This window comes from Procambarus clarkii, chromosome 20 (assembly GCF_040958095.1).
Source record: "Procambarus clarkii isolate CNS0578487 chromosome 20, FALCON_Pclarkii_2.0, whole genome shotgun sequence".
In the NCBI taxonomy this organism is placed as follows: domain Eukaryota; kingdom Metazoa; phylum Arthropoda; class Malacostraca; order Decapoda; family Cambaridae; genus Procambarus; species Procambarus clarkii.
Genome location: NC_091169.1, coordinates 22253046 through 22279139, shown reverse-complemented (window position 1 = coordinate 22279139; position 26094 = coordinate 22253046). Strand labels below are relative to the sequence as shown.

The 26094-nt window shown below is 41.9% G+C and overlaps 1 protein-coding gene across 11 annotated transcripts in view; it reads right to left on the bottom strand.

The window, feature by feature from the left end:
* The window catches only part of LOC123755487 (uncharacterized), a 52464-nt gene that overhangs the window by 7710 nt on the left and 18660 nt on the right, over positions 1–26094 (bottom strand). For 9 of the 11 annotated variants that reach the window (XM_069327663.1, XM_069327664.1, XM_045738246.2 and 6 more), the window contains exons 5-6: positions 23447–23599; positions 3836–3947 (exon numbers count right to left, since the gene is read on the bottom strand). In XM_069327663.1, coding sequence (XP_069183764.1) covers positions 3836–3947; positions 23447–23599 — 265 coding nt within the window. Of the gene's footprint in view, positions 1–3835; positions 3948–11404; positions 11907–23446; positions 23600–26094 lie in introns of those variants that run through there. The other 2 variants (XM_069327671.1, XM_069327672.1) reach the window with 2 other exon arrangements.

Below are 26094 nucleotides of genomic sequence, written 5' to 3'. Positions count from 1 at the left end.
ATGTCTCAAGGGCTTGCTAATCGTGCTGTATCTGCAAAGAGGAAGAGAAGTTTTTTATCCATTGAGCAGAAATTAGACATGATAGAGAAACATGAACGTGGCTACTCTGTTACTGGGCTGGCAGCAGAATTTAATGTCGGGAAAAGTATGGTGTGTGATATCAAGAGACAGAAAGATGACATTAGGAAGTTTCTTGCTTCGAGTGATAGTGGTGCATTAAATAAAAGAAAAACAATAAAAGGTTCTGCAAATACGAATTTGGACGAAGCTGTGTATAAATGGTTTAACCAGGAGCGCTCTGTGGGGATGCCACTTGGCGGCGAGGCCATTAAGACAGCAGCCGATAAATTTGCACAAAAGATGAACATTCCAGATTTTCGAGCAAGTGAAGGATGGTTGCAAAGATTTAAGAATACACATAATATTAAGAACAGGAAAGTTTGTGGAGAATCATTAAGTGCAGATACGGATTCAGTCGAGCCATTTAAGCGTAAATTAAATGATTACATAATAACAAATGATCTAAGGCGTTTTCGGGTATACAATGCCGATGAAACAGGCTTTAATTGGAAATGCTTGCAGAACAACACTTTGGCATCTAGGCTAGATGAGTGTGTTCCTGGCCGTAAGGTAAACAAAGAAAAAGTTTCTGCCATGCTGTGTGCAAATGCAGACGGAAGTCACAGAACAAAGTCCGCCATTGTGGGGAAGTCAAAAAACCCACGTGCTTTGAAAAATTTAATGAACAAGCTACCTGTGGTCTACTACAGCTCTAAAATAGCTTGGTTTACTGGAGATATTTTTGTAGACTGGTTCAAAAATCATTTTTGCAAAGAAGTAAGAGATTTTCAGATAAAGAAGTGTGGAGTGAGACGAAATGATGTCAAGGCATTACTCTTGGTTGACAATGCCCCAGCTCATGTAGGGCTCGACAAATTAACGTCACATGATGGACGCATCAAATGTATGGCCTTGCCTCCCAATACCACCTCTCTGATCCAGCCAATGGATATGGGTGTTATATATGCAATGAAAAGGCTCTACAAACGAGCAATGAATAAAGAAATCATGGTGGTGTTTGAGTCGAAGACAAAAGACAAGGAACCGATTCGCGAGGTCAAGCAACACTGGAACGTTACAAAAAATACTCAATTAAGGAAGGCATTTACAACTGGGCTAAAGTTTGGGATAAAGTTCAAGAGTCAGCATTAAGAAATTGTTGGAAAAAACTCCTGTTGCTTGATCATGCTGATGAAGTGACCGAGGAAGAAATGGATTTTGAAGGATTTTCAAATGATATTTATCAAGAACTGCGTGCCGCTGGTGAGGTGGAGTTGACGCTGAACGATGTGGAGGAGTGGTTAGATATTGATGCAGTCGATCCACCCATTGGTCATTTAACAGATGATGACATTATACAAAATGTTACTGGCACTGTTGACGACGACGGAGAGGAAGATGAGGATGAGAATGATAGCAGTTTACAATCTGCTACGTGTGCTGACGCATTGTTCTATGTTGAAAAACTCCTTGATATTGTTTCACAAACTGACAATCCAGAGCTACCAGGCTTTTATCAACACCTAAGGACGATGAAAGATATTTGTCTCAAGGACATGACAAAAAGAATGAAACAAATGAAAATGAGTCAATATTTTTCACGAACTAGCAGCAAATCAACCAGCACAGCCGTACCCAGCACCAGCACAGCCGTTCCCAGCACCAGCACAGCCATACCCAGCACCAGCACAGCCGTACCCAGCACCAGCACAGCCGTACCCAGCACCAGCACAGCCGTACCCAGCACCAGCACAGCTGTACCCAGCACCAGCACAAAAGCAGCTGAAGCCAACACAGCAGCAGCGAGCACCAGCAAAGCTGATGCAAACATCTAAAAACATCGTGTGTGAAGTGAACAATTAGAATAAGTGTTAAATTTAAGTGTGTACATAGTGTTAAAATTAAAGTTGCAATAATTCTAATGTACAATAGTTTTCAAGAACTGTATTGTAGTACTCAACATACAGCAAAACCACTTTTAATAATACAGTGCTAACGGCTTAATGCACTGCAGTACCTATTTACTGTAGAGCATTCACAACTTCACAAAACTTCAAGATGGACATAACTCCAACAATAAGGTAAATACATGAATTACAGTATTTTTAGTAGAGTAGTAAAATATAGGTACAGTAAGTAATATGATACAATGCATTTTTATTGTGTACAAGAAAAAAAAAAGAGACTGACGCAAACGCCTCTTGAAGGTCACCTCTTGCAACGAATCCAACGCTCCAACGAACTGGGGGTGGTCCCATATAGTACGTTGAATCGAGGTTGTACTGTACTGTACTGTAGAAGCTCGTTAATTTGGGAACCGGCAATCTGGAAAATGCCTTAATCTGGCAAAAATCATGACCAGATAAAGTTCTCTCTCTATCCGACCAAAATGTCCATAGAAGCTGGACTAGTGTATATTTGGCCAGATCAGCATATAATGATAGAGAGTTTTAAGCCTAAAAATCTCTCCAAAACCAAGTGTAGACTTGCCGCCAAATATAACATGTGAACCTTTACCACTGAGAGATAAACAAGTGAAATGCCCAGCCTAATACTCATTGTACACCACCACCAGGAAGGGAGGGAGGGATAAAGGGAGTCAATCAGGAAGGGAGGGAGGCAGTCAATCAGGGAGGGAATCAGTCAGGAAGGGAGGGAGGGAGTCAGTCAGGAAGGGAGGGAGTCAGGAAGGAAGTGAGGGAGGGAGTCAGGAAGAAGTGAGGGAGATAGTCAGAAAGGGAGGGAGGGAGGGAGTCAGTCAGGAATGGAGGGAGGTAACGTGTGGAGTGTGTGTGTGTACCAGATGACTGGCGTTAACCTACAAAGGGATGGTGGCAGTTGGAGGTGTTGCACGATTTATTGAATAATATTGTTTTCTTATTGCAAAGGAGAGCTAATTACGAATATTAAATAACACACTATAATATTTGAACAGTATAGTATTTGGTTGGCTATTTATTCATTTAAATATTTACATGAAAATAAAATGGATTTTAACAGAGCTTAAGGTGCATATGTTAAAAGTCATCGTACAACGTGTTAACACCCTCATGTTGACACTCGTGGGGGTGAGTTAGGAAGGGCTTGCGTGAGATGGGGGTTGGGTGGGGAGGGAGTGTGGGGTGACCAGAAATGAGACATGTGATCTGTCTGTCTGTCTCGCCCACCCACCCACCTACCTGAGCCTGAACCTGCCTGCCCACCCACCCACCTGCATGAACCCACCTATCCCTGCCTGCCCCATCCACCCACCTGCTTGCACATCTGCCTGCCATCCACCCATCCAAAACCTGCCTGCCTGAACCTACCTATTCCTGCCAGCCCACCCACCTGCCTGAACTCACCTGCCACCCACTGAGCCAATCTGCCTGCCATCCATCCATCCAAAACCTGCCTGCCTGAACCCACCTATTCCTGCCTGCCCACCCACCTGCCTGCCTGCCCACTTGTCCTTCCCACCTACCAGGCAGGCAGCTAACCAAATTAATTAGTGTGGGGAAATTCAAATTATGTTGTTTGTGGTACAAACATTTTTGGAAATGTTCATTTTTGGATGGCCGCTGTGAAAAGTCAGTTAATCCGGAAAAACGTGCTCATCCGGCTGAGGGTCCTTCCCATATAGTTTGGATTAGCGAGCATCTACAGTGTATATATGTATATATATATATATATATATTTTTACACATATACACATGCAGTATTTTTTTACATTAAGGTTACTGCCAGAACAAAACGATATTTACCATTACAATAATACAACTATTAAGTCCCTTACTTTCGCCCCTGGTTCTCCTTTCCTTTCACGTGTGTTTCTTCTTCAGGTTTGGGAAAGTTGAATATCAGATCTTGCTGAGCTCTCTTGGTCTCGTCCATATCCTCAATACGTGCTGAAAAATATGAAAAACCATCAGTGAATGTAATAAAACGCCAATTTCATTGGCGTGCATGGGTGAATCCCGGAGGATTCCTGAAGCTACTATTACTGGTTTAGTGCCATACTACAAGGTGCCATCAGTTGCAGAGTTCTAGTGGTCTACCAGGGACCACAAACCAGAATCTGGCCCCGCTCAGGGAGGCGCAGTGAGCAGTGGCTTATGAACACTTTACACTTAATCATAATTGATTATATTATGATTGATGGGTGTCACCAGGGAAGGCACCCATAAAGGTATTCTGCATTTCCTTCCGTACCTTTCGCTCCAGTATGTTGTTATTCTACTGTTCAAATTTGGGACCTGGCCTTCAAAAATCTTCCATGTATACATTATTTGATACCTTTATAATGGGAGTATTAGTGTTAGAGAACTGTCTACTTATTTTGTTACTGTGTCTTGCTAGATATGCCCCAGTAAACTGGTAAATTTTTAGTACCCTTTAAATAACCCTAGACAAATATTCTGAGGTATTTGTTGCTAGTGATGCGGTGGAGCAGTAGGACACGACAATAAATGGGGGGGTGTGCCGGGATAACATAACGTAACAAAACGTACGGGATAACGTAACAAAATAAGTAGACAGTTCTCTAACACTGCTACTCCCATTATACAATAATGTAGCTTGAATCAAAGCTTTAAAGAATCATTATCATGAACATAACAATTGCACACCCTATGAACTAGCTGTCACTAGGCTCCAATCCTAGTGCAGTGGTGCACTAATTCTAGCATGCTACAAAATCAAGGATACAGGATGGTGGTGCCACAATAATCAATTAGTGGGTGAGGAATACATAATAATCAATTAGGATACATAATAATCAATCAAGGTTCTCAGCTACCCACCACATATATGCCATACAAAAATATCACCTACCACCTGTTCCAGAAAAATGGTGTACACCGGTAGATACGATCCATCACACAAAAACATGGTTACATTATCTTCAATAGTTTACAAGGTCATTAGACCGAAAAAATGTGCCACATATGGGAGCAAGATCAAACATGTCTGCCTCTTCTGATAAGTCAGAGAACAGTAAACTGGCGACTGGCAACCGGCGCCGAGCTGCGATACGCACTGTATCCAACACTGCAAGTAAACTGTCACCTCCTTCAAATATTACAACCTCAGAACAAGTCATTTACAAGTCAATAAATCCTTCAGCATTTACAGAGTTAATTATCACAAAATACAACTCCTGGTATAACATAAGATCAATATATAAACACACAAAACATATAGTCATGTGCCAGGATATAAAGAGAGAATTTCTATCTACAGGGCTTGGTAGTACTGACTCCGACTGGTAAGCAAAGGGGAAGGGGATGAAGGGAAGATTCAAAGAACTTGCCAAGTCAAACTGCCACTCTCTTCTATAAGGCAATGTGAATTAATACTTATACATCACTACAAATGAAATATCATATACAGTGGCACCTCAACTTATGACTGCCCCTACTTACGAATTTTTTGAGTTACAACGTAAATTTCGTCAGAAAATGCAAATCAACTTACGACCTTTGCCTCGCCTAGCAACTTTGTTGATACGCGTATGGGTCAACCGATCGCGTGGTTCCTGGTGGCACGGCCGACCCCGCCTCAGTTTACAAGAGCAACCCGTTTAGTGATGATCACGCTTGTAAAGAATTTAATTATTTTTGTACTTTTTTGTTTTTTGTGTATACTGTATATATATATATATATATATATATATATATATATATATATATATATATATATATATATATATATATATATATATATATATATATGCAATTGACGATCACAAAACACTGATCATTTTATGCGGAAAATCCACAGAGAAATATGAAATGAGGTGAACGTTTCGGCTTTTGTTAAAGCTTTGAAGTGGTGTTGACAAAGGCTTTAACAAAAGCCGAAACGCTCACCTCATTTCATATTTCTCTGTGGATTTTCTGCATATATATATATATATACTGTATATATATATATATATATATATATATATATATATATATGTCGTACCTAGTAGCCAGAACTCACTTCTCAGCCTACTATGCGAGGCCCGATTTGCCTAATAAGCCAAGTTTTACTGAATTAATATATTTTCTCTAATTTTTTTCTTATGAAATGATAAAGCTACCCATTTCATTATGTATGAGGTCAATTTTTTTTATTGGAGTTAAAATTAACGTAGATATATGACCGAACCTAACCAACCCTACCTAACCTAACCTAACCTATCTTTATAGGTTAGGTTAGGTTAGGTAGCCGAAAACGTTAGGTTAGGTTAGGTTAGGTAGGTTAGGTTGTCGAAAAAACATTAATTCATGAAAACTAGGCTTATTAGGCAAATCAGGCCTTGCATAGTAGGCTGAGAAGTGAGTTCTGGCTACTAGGTACGACATATATATATATATATATATATATATATATATATGTCGTACCTAGTAGCCAGAACTCACTTCTCAGCCTACTATGCAAGGCCCGATTTGCCTAATAAGCCAAGTTTTCATGAATTAATGTTTTTTCGTCTACCTAACCTACCTAACCTAACCTAACCTAGCTTTTTTTGGCTACCTAACCTAACCTTACCTATATATATAGGTTAGGTTAGGTTAGGTAGGGTTGGTTAGGTTCGGTCATATATCTACGTTAATTTTAACTCCAATAAAATTTTTTTTACCTCATACATAGTGAATAGGGTAGCTTTATCATTTCATAAGAAAAAAATTATAGTAAATATATTAATTCATGAAAACTTGGCTTATTAGGCAAATCGGGCCTTGAATAGTAGGCTGAGAAGTGAGTTCTGGCTATTAGGTACGACATATATATATATATATATATATATATGCGGAAAATCCACAGAGAAATATGAAATGAGGTGAACGTTTCGGTTTTGTTAAAGCCTTTGTCAACACCAGACTGACTAAGGAGAAGGGAGAAGGGGAGGATATATAGGCCGACACCTGACCAACCCATCCCTAGGGTTGGTCAGGTGTAATTAACCAAAAAAGGTATAGCTTAGCTTAGAATGGTCAAAGAGGATTAAGCGGTCAGAGAATAAGGATGAAAGATTAAAGAAAAGCCTCATGAACACACAATATATGAATATACAATTATAATGAGACATTGTAAGCCTCTCTATCAGAGTTGTTTCTTAAACTGTTGTGCAATATTATAACTTAAAAATGGATCAAGTTTGTACATTCCAGTACTAACATTAAGAAGATTTGGACACTGACTGATTAGAGCAGACTCAATCAAATTCCGTTCCACGAAATCCCCACAATTGGTAATGCTTTTTGCCCCATTCCAGTTAATATTGTGATCGCATAAACTCGTATGTAGATACAATGCATTAGACGTTTGGGCAGTTCTAATACTATAAGCATGTTGTGACAACCGCAATTGTAAGGACTTTCCTGTTTGTCCAAGGTACACAGAATCACAATCATTGCAGGGAATCGAATACACACAACCTGCTGTATCAGGGGAGTTTTTTATTAAATTGGATTTGATCCAATTTTTTTTATTAAATTGGATTTGATCCAATCCAATGATCAGGTGTCGGCCTATATATCCTCCCCTTCTCCCTTCTCCTTAGTCAGTCTGGTGTTGACAAAGGCTTTAACAAAACCGAAACGTTCACCTCATTTCATATTTCTCTGTGGATTTTCCGCATAAAATGATCAGTGTTTTGTGATCGTCAATTGCATATATATATATATATATATATATATATATATATATATATATATATATATATATATATATATATATATATATATACATGTATGTATGTATATATGTCGTACCTAGTAGCCAGAAAGCACTTCTCAGCCTACTATGCAAGGCCAGTTTTGCCTAATAAGCCCAGTTTTCCTGAATTAATATACTTTCTCTAATTTTTTTCTTATGAAATGATAAAGCTACTTATTTCATTATGTATGAGGTCAATTTTTTTTTATTGGAGTTAAAATCAACGTAGATATATGACCGAACCTAACCAACCCTACCTAACCTAACCTATCCTATCTCTATAGGTTAGGTTTGGTTAGGTAGCCGAAAAAGTTAGGTTAGGTTAGGTAGGTTAGGTAGTCGAAAAAACATTAATTCATGAAAATTTGGCTTATTAGGCAAATTGGGCCTTGCATAGTAGGGTGAGAAGTGCGTTCTGGCTACTAGGTACGACATATATATATATATATATATATATATATATATATATATATATATATATATATATATATATATGTCGTACCTAGTAGCCAGAACTCACTTCTCAGCCTACTATTCAAGGCCCGATTTGCCTAATAAGCCAAGTTTTCCTGAATTAATATATTTACTATAATTTTTTTCTTATGAAATGATAAAGCAACCCTTTTCTCTATGTATGAGGTCAATTTTTTTTTATTGGAGTTAAAATTAACGTAGATATATGACCGAACCTAACCAACCCTACCTAACCTAACCTAACCTATATTTATAGGTAAGGTTAGGTTAGGTAGCCAAAAAAAGCTAGGTTAGGTTAGGTTAGGTAGGTTAGGTAGACGAAAAAACATTAATTCATGAAAACTTGGCTTATTAGGCAAATCGGGCCTTGAATAGTAGGCTGAGAAGTGCGTTCTGGCTATTAGGTACGACATATATATATATATATATATATATATATATATATATATATATAATATATATATATATATAATGTCATACTTAATAGCCAGAACACACTTCTCGGCTTATTATGCAAGGCCCGATTTGCTTAATAGGCCAAGTGATTTTCTTTTTTTTTCAATAAATGGTTTCCACTTAGTTTATTTGAATTATTATTATTATATTAGGAACATAAATTATTGACTTAGTTGTGTTAGTTTAGGTTAGGTTAAGATAGGTTAGGTTAGGTTAGGTAGGGTTGGTTAGGTTCGGTCATATATCTACGTTAATTTTAACATAAATAAAAACCAATTTACTCATATATAGTGAAATGAATAGCTTTATAATTTCATAAGAAAAAAAAATTGAAAAATTATATAAATTCAGAAAAACTTGGCTTATTAGGAAATTGCACCTTGCATAGTAGGCCAAATATATATATATATATATATATATATATATATATATATATATATATATATATATATATATGTCGTACCTAGTAGCCAGAACGCACTTCTCAGCCTACTATGCAGGGCCCGATTTGCTTAATAAGCCAAGTTTTCCTGAATTAATATATTTTCTCTAATTTTTTTCTTATGAAATGATAAAGCTACCAATTTCATTATGTTTGAGGTCAATTTTTCTTTATTGGAGTTAAAATTAACGTAGATATATGACCGAACCTAACCAACCCTACCTAACCTAACCTAACCTATCTTTATAGGTTAGGTTCGGTTAGGTACCCGAAAACGTTAGGTTAGGTTAGGTTAGGTAGGTTAGGTAGTCGAAAAACAATTAATTCATGAAAACTTGGCTTATTAGGCAAATCGAGCCTTGTATAGTAGGCTGAGAAGTGCGTTCTGGCTACTAGGTACGACATATATATATATATATATTAGTATATTTTGGTAGCAGTCTTTCCTGTAGACATATATTATTAAATATGACCGAAAAAGTAAGATTAATAATTCTAACACGAATTTTCTCAATCCTTCGTACATTATGCTTCACTGTTGGAGGTAAATCAAAAATCACTTCTCCAAAATTCATTTTTATTTCTAGTCTGACGCGACACGGGCGCGTTTCGTAAAACTTATTACATTTTCAAAGACTTCACAAATACACAACTGATTAGAACTTGCGTTTCCCTGATTTTATATCTACATTTGAGTGAGGTGGGAAGGGTGATGTGGCATTACATTTGAGTGAGGTGGGAAGGATGATGTGGCATTAACACAAGACAGAACACTAGAGGATATTAATAGGGTATTAAAAGTATCAACACAAGACAGAACACGAAAAAATGGGTATTGAATAGAAGTGTTTGTAGAAAGCCTCCGCTCCAATATAGAAGCATCAAGAAATATGGACCAATAGGCTTTCTACAAACACTTCTATTCAATACCCATTTTTTCGTGTTCTGTCTTGTGTTGATACTTTTAATACCCTATTAATATCCTCTAGTGTTCTGTCTTGTGTTAATGCCACATCATCCTTCCCACCTCACTCAAATGTAATGCCACATCACCCTTCCCACCTCACTCAAATGTAGATATAAAATCAGGGAAACGCAAGTTCTAATCAGTTGTGTATTTGTGAAGTCTTTGAAAATGTAATAAGTTTTACGAAACGCGCCCGTGTCGCGTCAGACTAGAAATAAAAATGAATTTTGGAGAAGTGATTTTTGATTTACCTCCAACAGTGAAGCATAATGTACGAAGGATTGAGAAAATTCGTGTTAGAATTATTAATCTTACTTTTTCGGTCATATTTAATAATATATATATATATATATATATGTCGTACCTAGTAGCCAGAACTCACTTCTCAGCCTACTATGCAAGGCCCGATTTGCCTAATAAGCCAAGTTTTCATGAATTAATATATTTTCTCTAATTATTTTCTTATGAAATGATAAAGCTACCCATTTCATTATGTATGAGGTCATTTTTTTTTATTTGAGTTAAAATTAACGTAGATATATGACCGAACCTAACCAACCCTACCTAACCTAACCTAACCTAACCTATCTCTATAGGTTAGGTTAGGTAGCCGAAAAAGGTAGGTTAGGTTAGGTTAGGTAGGTTAGGTAGTCGAAAAACAATTAATTCATGAAAACTTGGCTTATTAGGCAAATCGGGCCTTGCATAGTAGGCTGAAAAGTGAGTTCTGGCTACTAGGTACGACATATATATATATATATATATATATATGTCGTACCTAGTAGCCAGAACGCACTTCTCAGCCTACTATGCAAGGCCCGATTTGCCTAATAAGCCAAGTTTTCATGAATTAATTGTTTTTCGACTACCTAACCTACCTAACCTAACCTAACCTAACTTTTTTGGCTACCTAACCTAACCTAACCTATAAAGATAGGTTAGGTTAGGTTAGGTAGGGTTGGTTAGGTTCAGTCACATATCTACGTTAATTTTAACTCCAATAAAAAAAAATTGACCTCATACATAATGAAATGGGTAACTTTATCATTTCATAAGAAACATTTTTTAGAAAATATATTAATTCAGGAAAACTTGGCTTATTAGGCAAATCGGGCCTTGCATAGTAGGCTGAGAAGTGCGTTCTGGCTACTAGGTACGACATATATATATATATATATATATATATATATATATATATATATATACTGTATAATATTAAATATGACCGAAAAATAAGATTAATAATTCTAACACAAATTTTCTCAATATTTAATATTTCTTATGTTTCTTTTCACTGTCGATGGTAATTAAAAAATTAATTCTCCAAAATTCATTTTTATTTCTAGTCTGACGCGACACTTGAATGCGTTTCGTAATAACTTATTACATTTTCAAATACTTTAATTTACACACACACAACTATAACCTGCAAACACTAAACAGAGTTCTACTATGCTATAATTCAAATGGCTTTTCATTTTATATACCTGCATTTGGGTGAGGTGATATGCTGCAACAGTTTTGGATGAGGTGAAAACAAACTTTCAACACAAGATAGAACACGAAATATTGGGTATTATTGGGTAAATTTAAAGGGGAAGAATGGAAGTAAATGCAAAGGGCCTATTGGCCCATATTTCTTGATGCTTCTATATTGGTGCGGAGTCTTGAAGTGGGTAGAATATAGTTGTGCATTAATTAGCTGTTGATTGCTGGTGTTGACTTCTTAATGTGTAGTACCTCGCAGATATCAAGCCACCTGCTATCGCTGTATCTGTCGATGATTTCCGTGATTTTTGTCAAGACTTCTCTGGTGATGGTCTGGTTGTGGGAAGAGATTATATGTTCCTTAATGGAGCCCTTAATGGGCACTTCTAGTCAGATCATTCATATTCGTTGCAGAACTCTCATCTTAAAAACAAATGAATCATTTTAATCCAAAAATCCACTTGTACAAATAACATTAAGATATTCTTATCATTGAAATTGGAGCTAGTATGCTATGTTTGTGGATATGACAGTGTCCAAGTTGAAGGCCAAGCTGAAGTAGCTGGTAAAAGTGCATCATCCAATGACCCATTACATTCTCACCTCTCAAACGGGAGCCGGTCGGCCGAGCGGACAGCACACTGGACTTGTGATCCTGTGGTCCCGGGTTCGATCCCGGGCGCTGGCGAGAAACAATGGGCAGAGTTTCTTTCACCCTATGCCCCTGTTACCTAGCAGTAAAATAGGTACCTGGGTGTTAGTCAGCTGTCACAGGCTGCTTCCTGGGGGTGGAGGCCTGGTCGAGGACCGGGCCGCGGGGACACTAAAAAGCCCCGAAATCATCTCAAGATAACCTCAAGAAGAAGCCCTGTTGCTTATGCATCGTTAATCGCCTGGAAAGAGATGTTGTTGTCTTGCCTATATACTGAATTCTTTGAGGCTTACAGTCCCCAAGTGGGCATTTGAAGGCATAGACGACATTGGTCTCTCTTAAAGCGTTCTGCTTTGTGTCTGGAGAGTTTCTCATGAGTAGGTTGGCCGTTTTCTTGGTTTTATAGTAAATCGTCAATTGTATCTTATGATTTTTGTCTGTAGGGATAACGTTTCTATTAACAATATCTTTCAGGCCCCTTTCCTCCGTTTTATGAGCTATGGAAAAGAAGTTCCTGTAAAATAGTCTAATAGGGGGTACAGGTGTTGTGTTAGTTGTCTCTTCAGAGGTTGCATGGCGTTTCACCTTCCTTCTTATGATGTCTTCAACGAAACCATTGGAGAAGCCATTGTTGACTAGGACCTGCCTTACCCTACAGAGTTCTTCATCGACTTGCTTCCATCCTGAACTGTGGCTGAGAGCACAGTCGACATAAGCGTTAACAACACTCCTCTTGTACCTGTCTGGGCAGTCACTGTTGGCATTGAGGCACATTCCTATGTTTGTTTCCTTAGTGTAGACTGCAGTGTGGAAACCTCTGCTCCTTTCCATGACTGTTACATCTAGAAAGGGCAGCTTCCCATCCTTCTCCATCTCGTAAGTGAAACGCAACACAGAATTCCTCTCAAATGCCTCCTTCAGCTCCTGCAGATGTCCAACATCAGGTACCTGTGTAAAAATATTGTCAACATACCTGCAGTATATGGCCGGTTTCAAGTTCATGTCGACTAAGACCTTTTGTTTGATGGTACCCATGTAGAAGTTCGCAAACAGGACACCTAGGGGAGAACCCATGGCGACCCCATCTACTTGCTTATACATGTGCCCATCCGGGCTCAAGAAGGGTGCCTCTTTAGTACAAGCTTGGAGTAGTTTCCTTAGAATGTTTTCTGGTATGTCAAGAGGAGTACAGGCCGGATCACGATGCACTCTGTCCGCTATCATCCCGATTGTTTCATCCACAGGTACGTTGGTAAACAGTGATTCTACGTCCAACGAGGCTCTTATCCCTGTGGCCCGTGTTCCCCGTAGTAAGTTAACAAATTCCTTTAGAGACTTCAGGCTGAAGGCACAAGGGACATAAGAAGTCAGCAAGCCGTTGAGCCGTTGACGGCTCAGGCGATGCATGAGCAGGCCGGAGGTGAAACAAAACACGAGAAAGCGTACGAAACGGGGCAGATGTGACGTCCACCCCGAACGCAAGCCGGAGCGGCTCCGCCAGCGCCGCACAAAACGAGGCAACAGTAAGAAACATCAAATACTGTAACTGTAATCCTGAAAACCCAAGAAAGAACAAGACAACCCGATGCAAAAGAGAAGACAACCTACTAAGAGCAAGAAAACGTGCATAGAAACACCAGGAACGTCATACTGTCGCCGAGAAGAAGCTCGCAGGTGGGACACCGTCAACAAAGCCACCTGATCACCACAGAGATGGTGATATCCGCGTCAAAATACCAGACGCGAAGAGCCGAGGAGAAGGCGGAACCAGTCACGTGCAGGACCAATCCGACCTGCGGACCATAAGGACTACTCTTGTGGGAATGGGCTCCAACCGAGCCAGAAACCGAAGCAACAGCTGGACCGGGAGAAGAGGAACAAGTACCCCCACCTCGACCAGTCCTGCCGAAAGGCATCCACTGTGAACACCTCACAGGCGGGTAAAGGTGCCACATAGAATAGGCGATGCCTAGACCACGCCGACTCGAAGACGTCCATGGCCAGGAGTCCATACATCTGGCAGAGCCAACGAAACGAGTCGGCGACGACTGGCCAATCCGCGAATAGAGGAATGAACCGAAACAGCTGTCCGCCAGGACGCAGGACACACCCCAGATATGAACCTCATGGTTAGCCAAACCCCGAGAATCCAGCAAACGAGCCACTCTAAGGCCCACTCTAACTCCAAAGGTCAACACCTAAGAGAAACCCTATAGTTCCGGCAAAGAACCGCCAGAGAACAGTCTGAATGGAGCTGAATGGTAGAGCACCGAGTGACCCAAACCCTCCGAAGTGCAAACCAGACAGCCACGAACTCCTGAACCGATCTGTGAGCCCGACGGACGGACAGACCCCACCATCCCCCCCACATCGAGCGAAGGCTCGGGGAGGTGCCAAAGCACGGAACCCCAAAAACTCCAAGGAGGAAGTTGGTGACACAGCACCAACACAAGATCCCCGGAGGAACGAACCCAACGATTGCAAGAGAGGCGGAAGGGGAGTCTCCGAAGGAACCAGACAGACGCCGAAGCCAAACCCGACCCCGCGGGCAGACCAGCACAACGAAGTTCAGACTCCCGCACAACTGCTCGAGCAACCGCTGAACAAACCCAGGACCCCCTCATGAACAGCCGAAGGCGGGACCACAGCCGCAGCAACACTTCTGGAGGGAAAGATAAGGTGTGGCCCAAAATCCCTAAACAAGGCCCAGCCAGGTTCGAACCCGGACGGAAACAGATGGAATGGCCTCCAGATCACCAAGAACCAAACCCGGCAATCTGGAAATAACCACACTCCTGGTGAGCAGACAAGCGGACCGACTGGGAGCCCACACCAGCCAGTCGTCGAGGTAGGCCAGACACCGAATTCCAAGCAGACTCAGACAGGGCACCAAGATCCTGTAAAGATGCATAAATACACCAAGTGCCAATTACAATATAGGGAAGGCAACAAAAGCGGCAAGCCTGAAGCTCCACCACCATCTGTGCCAGTCCTGGAAAATTGGAGAGGAACATGCCAAGAATTGACCTGGAGGACCAGGGCCACCATCCAGGCACCCGGTGAGGGCATAGAATCCAGGGCGCAGACTGAAGAAGTCCAGAAGAACCGCATATTCGACAGGCCCATGTCTGCATAGAACAGACGGGAACCCCAGAAGGATGGGGCGGATCGACCACGTCCAATGCACCCACTAAGATGACATGACGAAGCGCAGGGAAAGAAGCCCACCCCGCCAGCCCTGAACCCCCCAAAGGGGAAAAAGCCATCCACCGCCGCCACCAGAGGCCGGAAGACAATCAAAAGCACCCACTAACTGCGGGACCATGCAAGAGTCAACAGGGCAAGCTGCTCCCCCAGCGCCCCGTCAACAGAGAAGGGAACAGAGCCCCTTCCGAAAGAAAAAGTATACATACACATATATACATATTATGTATATACACATACATATACAATACACATACAAGGTATGTTACCCACACATGCACACACACACACACACAGTGTACACATGTACATGTACATGCGTACACACACACATACACGTGAAAAGAAAATTACAAGCCGCCGACCAGTGGGCAGAGAGCACCACGCCGGCCAGGCGAAGAAGGCACAAAACTGCATCAAAAGGCCCACCTCGACAACAAAACCTCAAAGTTCCAGCACGACCACAACACGTGCCAAGATCCAAAAAGATCAGTCTGTAAGCGAGGAAGACCCCGGAACTCCAGAAGGCAGAACTGGGTCAGACAGGAGGAAACAAAACCCCCTGAACCCACAAAGGGGGCCCAAGAGGAAGAAACCTCCGGAACGAAACCAAAGAACCCAAAGGAACTCGGAATCGAACCAGGGGGAGCCCAAACCACCACATTTGCCAGCGGAGATACACCACAGAAGGCAAAGCACAGCCCCTAGACAGAACCCCCAGGGAAAAGGTCAAAACAGACCGAAAACCGAGGGACAAGGTGTGGGAGCAAGCATAACAGCCAAGGACACTGAGCCCAAACCCAAGGGCCCAGACCCAAAACAGACAAAATGGAAAACCTGGTGTAAAATCAACACTCAAACGTTCCCAGAAGAATAGGAAACGGGCAGAAAACACCAGAAAAGCAAAGAAACGACAACAGGAGAAGGAAACCCCTGAAAAAGTTGAAAAACTCGCCCAAAACGCTCGCTCGCACACCCAGGCACATGTAAACAAACCGCAATGCCGCCCTGGTGGCCACGCCAGGAAACCGGCAGAAGAAAATGGCCACCAGAACAGAGGGCTGACTGACGCAAAAGATACAAAAACACGCCAGCAAAAGTGGGAAGCAAGCAGACTGGATGGGCAAAAAACTCCGCCCAGAAGCAGAAAACCCAGGCAGGGGGGCAAACTGCCCCAGAACTGCTAGCAGGCATCCCCCACAGCCCCGAGAACCCGCAACAGAGGCCCCGGGGCAGAGCCGTCCTCCAAGCCCTCCGCCCTTAAAAATAGTCAGAGTCCATGGGAAAGGCAGCAAGAAAGGGCCGCTGGTAAGACCCAGAAGCCTTGGCAGGAGGAGCAGGCTCGAAAACCTCCGTCCCCAACCCGAACGGGGCAGCCCCCGAAAACCGCCCGAGTCTCGGCCCCAACTAAACCCCGCCCCGACCTCGAAACCCGCAGACAGTCCGGAGCCGGGAACAGGGAGGGAAAGTGGCGAACAGCACCTAACCAAAACGGGGCAACCTCGGGGCATCCGAGTGGGAAACCAACCTAGCGTGTTGCAGCAACCTAACCTAGCTTGCAACACAGATGCCGCCTGTACTCTAAACAGTAATAACATCAGGAGAGTACTGGAGAACAAGCAGAGAATCTTTCTCGCAAGACTCTGGGTCAAGATGTCAGTGACCCAACAGGCAACATGACGGAGGTAAAAGTGGTGACTGTCATCCGGAGACAAGGGCACAGCAACCAACGATCCCGTACAAGACGGGTTGGAACCCAGAAGACACATTCAATAGTCCACCGAACCCATACAGGGGGTTTCCAGGGCCCGTAGGCTGGCTGCTACAAGAAGCCCGGGCAAGGTGTTGCTAACCGGTTAAGAAACCCAAAAATATCAAGAGGCTAGAGGAAAACACTGAAAACACCTGCAACGTGTACAATCACAGGGGCCTAGCAGAGGGCCACCAAACACTACCAGTGGAACTATAGTCACACTAGGCAGACCCCCACCAGGTAATTTAAAATAAAACAAAAGAAAACCCCCGCAAAAGTACACTGTCTCCAGAGGCAACAGGAACCAGTCGCCGCTTAGGTGGTTGGTCATGCAACACCTTGATGCCCTAACCAGCACAATACCAGTCCCTACCCAGGGTCAAACCAGGGCCCCAAGACCCAGCTGGCCCCAAGGGCGAGGCAAATGCCGAGCAGCAAGAACCTCTACGGGAATTGTTCCCGAACGCCCCAGGGAAGATAACCCTGTCACGCAGGGGCAGTACTCACAGGGCGCTTAGGGAAGTAAGCCACTAAGCGCATGCAGCCCTGGCACTGATAAGGTACTCCTGGCCACCGCACAACACAACACATGGCAGTGAACGCCACACAAGGCAAACACCGCCTAGGAAACTGAGGCCAGAGAAGCGTCTATCCCGGTTGACATTAGCTTACAAACTAATGCTAGGCAGCCGGCGCGGTAAGTCCAGGGCTCCCCCCTCCCCCTCTCGGGGCGGGGAGGGCTGCGCGGACGATCGGCGTGGCAGTAAAGTGTGACGTTTGCTTGTTTGCTTGGGATTGTAGGGAGTTTCTACCTCTCTGTTTGGGTTTTTCTTTTAGTTTTTTAAAATGTGGGGTTTGTTTTGTTATGCCTACCTTTCTGGGTGCCTAATCCCGGTCGATGGTAGATATGGAAAACCCCAACCACAAGGGGGTTTTCCAGGGCCATTGCTCCCTGAAACCTCTCTGAAGGGGCCAGGTTCTGGCGCTGGTCCCTGGTAGGTCTGAACTCCTTAGCTAATGTCCCGGTCTAATATAACATACATTAGCCCGATAAGCTCCAGGGAGCCGTAGGGTCTCCCCACAGAAAAGTCTACAAATCCAAACGTTTAGTGTTTATGAAAAATCCATTCTAATAGGATTGTAGAACAGACAACTGTGCACACTATATGTAAAAATAGTGAGAATCGGTCAGAAACTGGATTTTTTTTAAGCTGACTCAAAGTTGAAACTCTAGTGTTAGAGATAATTGAAGTTGAAGTTAGCGACAATGAATAAGGTAATTCTAATTCATTAATTTACTTGTATGTTTTAATAAATATTGTTTGGCATTCGTACTCGAACATGTGAAAGTTGTAGGTCAATATGTGTTGGAATGAAGTCAAGAAAAAATAACCCCGCCCAAAAAACAAAATATAGGGATAATTATAATGATTAAGGGGATAAAGATGTATAGTCTATATTATATAAGTGATAAAGCCCTAATCTGGTCCCTAATCATCAAAACAACCTAAAGAGATTTAAGAAAATAGAGTTTGAAATCTGTGAAAAAATCAGCCCAAAAAAATTCAATGTCCCAAGTTCTGCCAGTTGTGACTGATTTATTTGTTGACCAATTTCGTTCTATTTTTACATAGTTGGGGACAGGTATGCACACTCCAGGATACATAGGTTACAACAAAATCAGATAATAAACAAAGGAGATACACAAAAAAATATTTTTTGGACATTGGTGAAAGTAACAGATAAAAACATTGGTCAATGTATTTTTATGATATTTAACAAAATAAAGCATAACAACATACTTAATCATAATTACTTGTTTTATTATCTATTACTCAGCAATGCTATAAAGGCATCAGCTGCTTATCCACTTTGTGGACACTTCTTACTACTATTCTTTTTCTTTATGCATCAGACAGGTGCTTGCATCTCTATTACTGCATAATCCCTCAGTTCCAGTTAATAGCTGTTCTCCTTATTAACAAAATGATCTTTTTTAACCACTGCACTGTGCAACGCGCTTTGAGGTTCTTGACGGGTGGTGCGCAATGCACCTCAGGGATCTTATAGGTACAGTATAGTGTATGATTGCAAACCACCTTAAGCCCATCATCACACAGCAAAAATCTGCTATCAGAATAATAACTAACTCTGCTTTCAGACAACACTCAGCTCCCTTGTTTAAATCTCTAAACTTGCTAAATATCAACTCCCTCCACACATTCTCTTGTGTCAACTACATTTACAAAACCCTGTTCTTAAATGCAAACCATGCTCTGAAACTCTCCCTGGACAGATGTAATAGGACCCATTATCACCACACCAGAAATAAATATCTCTTTGATATCCCCAGGGTCAAACTTAATCTGTGTAAACACTCTATGCAAATTAAGGGACCTAGTCTATGGAACTCACTCCCTAGTGAATTGAAAAACTGTAAAACTTTTGCCTTATTTAAAAGCAAAACCAAAAAGTACCTAACTTCATCTATTTAGTTTCCTACACTGAGCTTTAAATTTGCTCTGTACCTAGAGTTACCCAATCTCCTAATTTTTATGTAATATCAAACAACCTTATCATTGTGTTCATTGCTGTCTTCTTTTATGTGCTAGCCATATGCTGTATTGTGACTACCAATTTTTTGTCAACTACCATTCAAGCTGTCATTGCAATCAATCTTATATTGTTAAGACTGTATTGTGCCTACCAATTTGTTGTCAACTACCATTTTAAGCTGTCATTGCAATCAATCATAGCTACCTATGTGCTTTAATATACTGTACCTATAATTTTCTCTCATCTTTTTTTTCATTCCATGTAATCTGTTATCATTTTTTGTCTATAAATTTTGCAAGTATTTACCTCCTTAAAATTTTCTTAGATTAAGGACCTGCCCGAAACGCTGCGCGTGCTAGTGGCTTTACAAGACTGTAATTACCATATTTGTATCCTCACATTCCTTATGTACATTCTTGTATATGCATAAATAAATAAATAAATAAATATGATTCAAAACTCCCGCGGCTACATGGGGTTCACATCAGCTCTCTTGTAAACAGACACTATTTTGAAAATAAATCATAGGCAACATTCCTGGGTATAAAAGCCTCAGTATTGAGTGAGCAACCAAGGCTGATGCACGCAGCATGAGCTCACAGCACTGCTGTTCAGCTTGTGACCACAGCATCGCCTAATAATGTCAAAATATATATGTAATTGATATTATTTTGCCATGATAGTATTACAGGAGAGCCTGAGTGTGATAATGACTGTACAATGTTCAAATATCAGGGAATCAATGCTGTTCAAGATGTTCACAGCACTAGCCACAGCACCACAGCATTATTTCGTCCATCTATTAATCTTCAAATGACTTCTTATGTTCCTTTATTTTAATTAAATTATTCATTTACAGGATTTAGTGACCCGGATTGTGAATAGCAGGATTTTGGTGATAATTAGCGATGTGTGTAGTATTGTGGAAGGAGGTATTTTGGTGAGGAGGAAGGGAATCGAGGTAGCGTCACTGTGTGTGGCAGCTACTCGTTTGGGCTCACCATACTAGCTTAGTGGTTCGCTATGGTGAACACAAATGTAGATACTTATTACACTATATACACATGTTATACAGGTATATAACAGCAAACAGGAGTATGTAGGGAGGAGTCATTTTGGTGAGGGAGGTGGCGTTGTACTCGAAGCGTCATCTACTGTGTGACTTGTCATGCAGTGTATGATGGCCACTGTACTGTTTGGACACAATACCAGCTTAGTTGTATAGTTATGGTGAATAAAACATGTAGATACTTATATATAACGTGTGTAAATAGTGTAATAAAAACAATAACAGTATGGTGGGAGGAGGAATGTTAGCGAGTAAGGTGTTGGAGGAGTGAGGGAGGGCTGGCTGGGTGTGGGCAGCTCACTCTTGTTTTTTGGGCTCACCATACCAACTTAGTGGTTCATAATGGTGAACACATATGTAGATGGGTATATACAATGTGTGTGTATATAGTGCAATAACAGCAAAAACACTATTTGATTGATCGTTGAATATAATATATATATCACATATATGAGCCTCATAATTTTGAGCATAGCGATGTTCCACACTTTGAACTATATAAATTCCACAAATTATACACTTGTTATATTTATACACCTGTAATATTTTATTGAAAAATATTACAGCAAAAAAACCCAGAAGAAACGAATGAGAAACATCAAAATATTTGTGAAACATTAAATTCGTGGCAACTGTCACCCCACAGGGTGGTGGGGCCGACTGACCTTGAGCGCTCCATTGCTCAGCGCCCATACATGGTTGATACCTGGTTGATGGGGTTCTGAGAGTTCTTCTACTCCCCAAGCCCGGCCCGAGGCCAGGCTTGACTTGTGAGAGTTTGGTCCACTAGGCCGTTGCTTGGAGCGGCCCGCAGGCCCACATACCCACCACAGCCCGGTTGATCCGGCACTCCTTGGAGGAATAAATCTAGTTTCCTCTTGAAGATGGCCACGGTTGTTCCGGCAATATTTCTTATGCTTGCTGGGAGGGTGTTGAACAACCGTGGACCTCTGATGTTTATACAGTGTTCTCTGATTGTGCCTATGGCACTCCTGCTCTTCACTGGTTCTATTCTGCATTTTCTTCCATATCGTTCACTCCAGTAAGTAGTTATTTTACTGTGCAGATTTGGTACTTGGCTTTCCAGTATCTTCCAGGTGTATATTATTTGATATCTCTCGTCTTCTTTCTAGTGAATACATTTGGAGGGCTTTGAGACGATCCCAATAATTTAGGTGCTTTATCGCGTCAATGCGTGCCGTATATGTTCTCTGTATTCCCTCTATTTCAGCAATCTCTCCTGCTCTGAAGGGGGAAGTGAGTACTGAGCAGTACTCAAGATGGGACAACACAAGTGACTTGAAGAGTACAACCATTGTGATGAGATCCCTGGATTTGAAAGTTCTTGTAATCCATCCTATCATTTTTCTGGCTGTCGCAATATTTGCTTGGTTATACTCCCTAAACGTTAGGTCGTCAGACATCATTATTCCCAAATCCTTTACATGCTGTTTTCCTACTATGGACACATTTAATTGTGTTTTGTATCCTGTATTATGTTTAAGGTCCTCATTTTTACCGTACCTGAGTATCTGGAATTTATCACTGTTAAACATCATGTTATTTTCTGATGCCCAGTCGAAAACTTTATTAATATCAGCTTAAAGTTTTTCAATGTCTTCAGCCGAGGTAATTTTCATACTGATTTTTGTCATCTGCAAAGGATGATATGAAGTTGTGACTTGTATTTTTGTCTATATCTGATATGAGAATAAGGAAAAGCAGCGGTGCAAGGACAGTACCCTGAGGTACAGAGCTTTTAACTGCGCTTGGACTAGATTTTATATGGTTGACTTACTCGCCGAGTCCTGTTTGACAGGAAACTGAGTATCCAGCGTCCTACTTTACCGGTTATTCCCATTGACTTCATTTTGTGTACTATCACGCCATGGTCACATTTATCGAAAGCCTTTGCAAAGTTTGTGTATATCACATCAGCATTCTGTTTTTCTTTTAATGCCTCAGTGACTTTGTCGTAGTGCTCAAATAGCTGTGAGAGGCACGATCTTCCCGCTCGAAATCCATGTTGGCCTGGGTTGTGAAGGTCATTGGTCTCCATGATATTGGTGACCTGACTCCTAATCACTCTTTCAAATACTTTTATTATGTGCGATGTTAGTGCAACTGGTCTATAATTCTTTGCCAATGCTTTGCTCCCTCCCTTGTGTAGAGGGGCTATGTCTGCTACTTTAATTTATTGTTTACTGCTACTGCCATAATTTGCTCAACTTCCTAGCTCCATCACGGCTAAAGTATGTCACATACAATATTTTTTTTTTTTTTAGTTTCCCATGATCAGAGACTATTTTAACAATATTAGAAGAGAAAATAATTTTTGGGGAAGAATTTATTTTTGGCACACCATGGGTCTGTTATATTTTAATGCAGAACAGTGCGGTGGTTAAAATTTTTTTCTAAAATTCATTTCTGAAAATATTGGGATGACACTTTCACGACGTTGAAGTCAATAAGTTGGAGATTTGTTTAACATTTAATATTAATTTTCACATAATTCAAATATTTTTTCCCCCAGCCCCAGCTTATACTCCCATTTACAGCCCAGGCTGTAGCAGTGTAAGGGTTAATAATGTTGTGGTTATTCTGACATGAAGGATTATGCAGTAACTAATTGTAATTACCATTAGCCAAATTCAAACTATTAGTAGTACTTTTTTTTCGTTCTTCATCTACTTTTATTTTCTTTTTCAGTGGTATAACTTGTTGTGGTACGTCGTATAGCAGCTGGTCATGTTGAGCGCTCTTGGCCTTCTCTTGCTTGTTCTTAGTGTGTGCTGAAAAATATAAATTGTTGAGTAATATATTTTTAGCATAATTTTCATCGCTTAAATTTCTTGCAACCCTCAAAGTGTGATTATCATCAAAATAATTCACCTGCCTATACATAAAAGAATCCAGCATTGAATGTAATGAAATGCTTCTTTCTGGTGGGCCACCCTCGGTGGCTACATGGAGCTATCCCACCACAGAACACAGTTTATACAGAGTATAAACAGGGCTCAATAGGAGCAGAGGGGCAGCCAATAACAACCGAAAAAGGGAGGAGGGATCAGTGCTGAGGAAACCTTGACTATCACCACTCAATCCATACAGTCCAGGAATATTCACAAATTATCGTGCCACAAAAACCAGAGCAAGAATTTCAGAACAAGACATGTTTGAAAAAAAGATGAACAAACCAACATACTTGAGTAAAACATGGGCCCATCACACACTACAGACTGGCCAAGCTGAACAACACTGTGGATAGCCTGAGACAAACACCCAAGAACACCAGGTGCATACCAAGTGGCCCATAAATAACAGCAAACCACCACAACAGGGCAAAGTACACCCCAAGCCGAAACCAACTAAGAATCAATAACAAACATGCTCCTTTAGCCCTCTCATTCTTACCCAGAATAGAATGTCGCAAGCAAGGAACATGCCTCCAGGGACAAAACAAAACTATGACTACCAATACAAAGACTTTAAAATGAGATCACAAAACAAAGGGGACACCAGTGTTGAATGTAATGAAATGCCAATTTCTGGGTAAGCCCTGGTGGCTCCCTGAAGCTACAATGCTGGTAAATGTCAAACAACTACGTGCCATCAGTTGCAGAGGTTTCTCTGGGGGGAGCCCCTTCGGCTCCATAGAGCTATCCGGGCTGATATGAATGTATTAGACCCTGGTATCAGTCAAGCAAATGGAGTTCTTAGGCTTACCAGGGACCAGGAGCCAGAACCTGGCCCCCCTCAGAGAGGCACGAGGAGCAATGGCATATAGAAACCCCCATGTGATTGGAAGCATTATATGTCTGCTATCCACAGGGTTAGGAAACCAAAAAGGTAGGCATCCCAAAAAAGATCCCAACTTCCTCTTCGGGTTTTTTTGTGGTTCAGTGCCTTTGCGCCTACCCGAGCCCTTGCTCGATGTGTTCACGGATGCATCGTCTCTTGGCAGGGGCTTTGTGACCAGTGCTCACCAGGCCGGCCAGGGGCGGAGTCTGTCCTTTCGTCGAGCCCCCAGCACGGTGCGGAAGTTTGGGGAAGGGGGTGGGGGGCGCTTCAGAGGGTTCGGGTAACTCACGGATCAAAGATCCGGCTCCATTCAGACTGCTCCCCAGTTGTTCATTGTCTGAACCACGGGAGTGGCGGGGGGGGGCTTTCGATGTGGTCCTTGGCTCTTTGGAGCTAGTTGCTTCGGGTGACTCGTCTGCCGAGTTCTCGGGGTTTGTCTCTCTTGGCCGTTCACGTTCGGGGAGTGTCCAACGTCCTGGCAGACGGACTGTCTCAGTTCATTTCCCTGTCCACGGAAGGGACGGTTGATGCCGATTCGTTCAGTTGGGTTTGCCAGACGTACGGGCTCCCGGAGGTGGACCTCTTCGCGTCGATGCCTTCAGGCAGGGCTGGTCAAGGTGGAGGTTACCTGTACCTCTTTCCCCTGGTTCTGCTGTTGCTCCAGGTCCTTGCTCTTTTGGAGAGTTATCAAGGGAGAGTAGTCCTCTTGGCCCCTTGGTGGCTGGCCCAGCTTTGGTTTCAGGCGCTGCTTGCTTGGTGTCCGAACCCGGGGGTCTTCCCGTGGCTCCACCTCTTTCAGCAAATCAGCCCAGTCTGTTACATTCGATCTTCTCAAGTCTTCGCGTCTGGTCTTCTTATGAGGGTCCATTACCATTTGTATAGTGAGCAGGTAGCTTCATTGATGGTGTCCCACCTGCATGTCTTGTCTCGGCGGCAGTATGAAGTTTCTTGACGGTCCCTTTGTAGGTTTTCTTCTGTTTCAGATCCGGTTGTCTTGTCCTTTCTGTCTTGGTTGTTTCCGGACCGTCATCTTATGCCAAATACTGTCACCTCGTATCGTGCGGCACTGGCAGAGCCGCTTCAGTTTGCGTTCGAGGTCGGATGTTACTTCTGCCCTATTCTGCAACTTATCTTGAGATCTTGAGGTTATCTTGAGATGATTTCGGGGCTTAGCGTTCCCACGGCCCGGTCCTCGACCAGGTCTCCTTTTTGTTACACATCCCCAGGGAAGCAGCCCGTAGCAGATGACTATATCCCAGGTACCCATTTATTCCTAGGTGAACAGGAACATCAGGGTGAAACTCTGCCCATTTGTTTCCGCTTCCACCAGGATCGAACCCGGAATTGTCTCGTGCATTGTTTCACCTCCGGCCTGCTCATGTGCCGCCTGAACTGTCCTGGTCATTGGACCAGGTGCACTCTTTTTCCATCTTCTCAGTTTGTTGTGGCCCCTACAGTTCAAGTTTGTTTTACGAAGTCTCTTTTC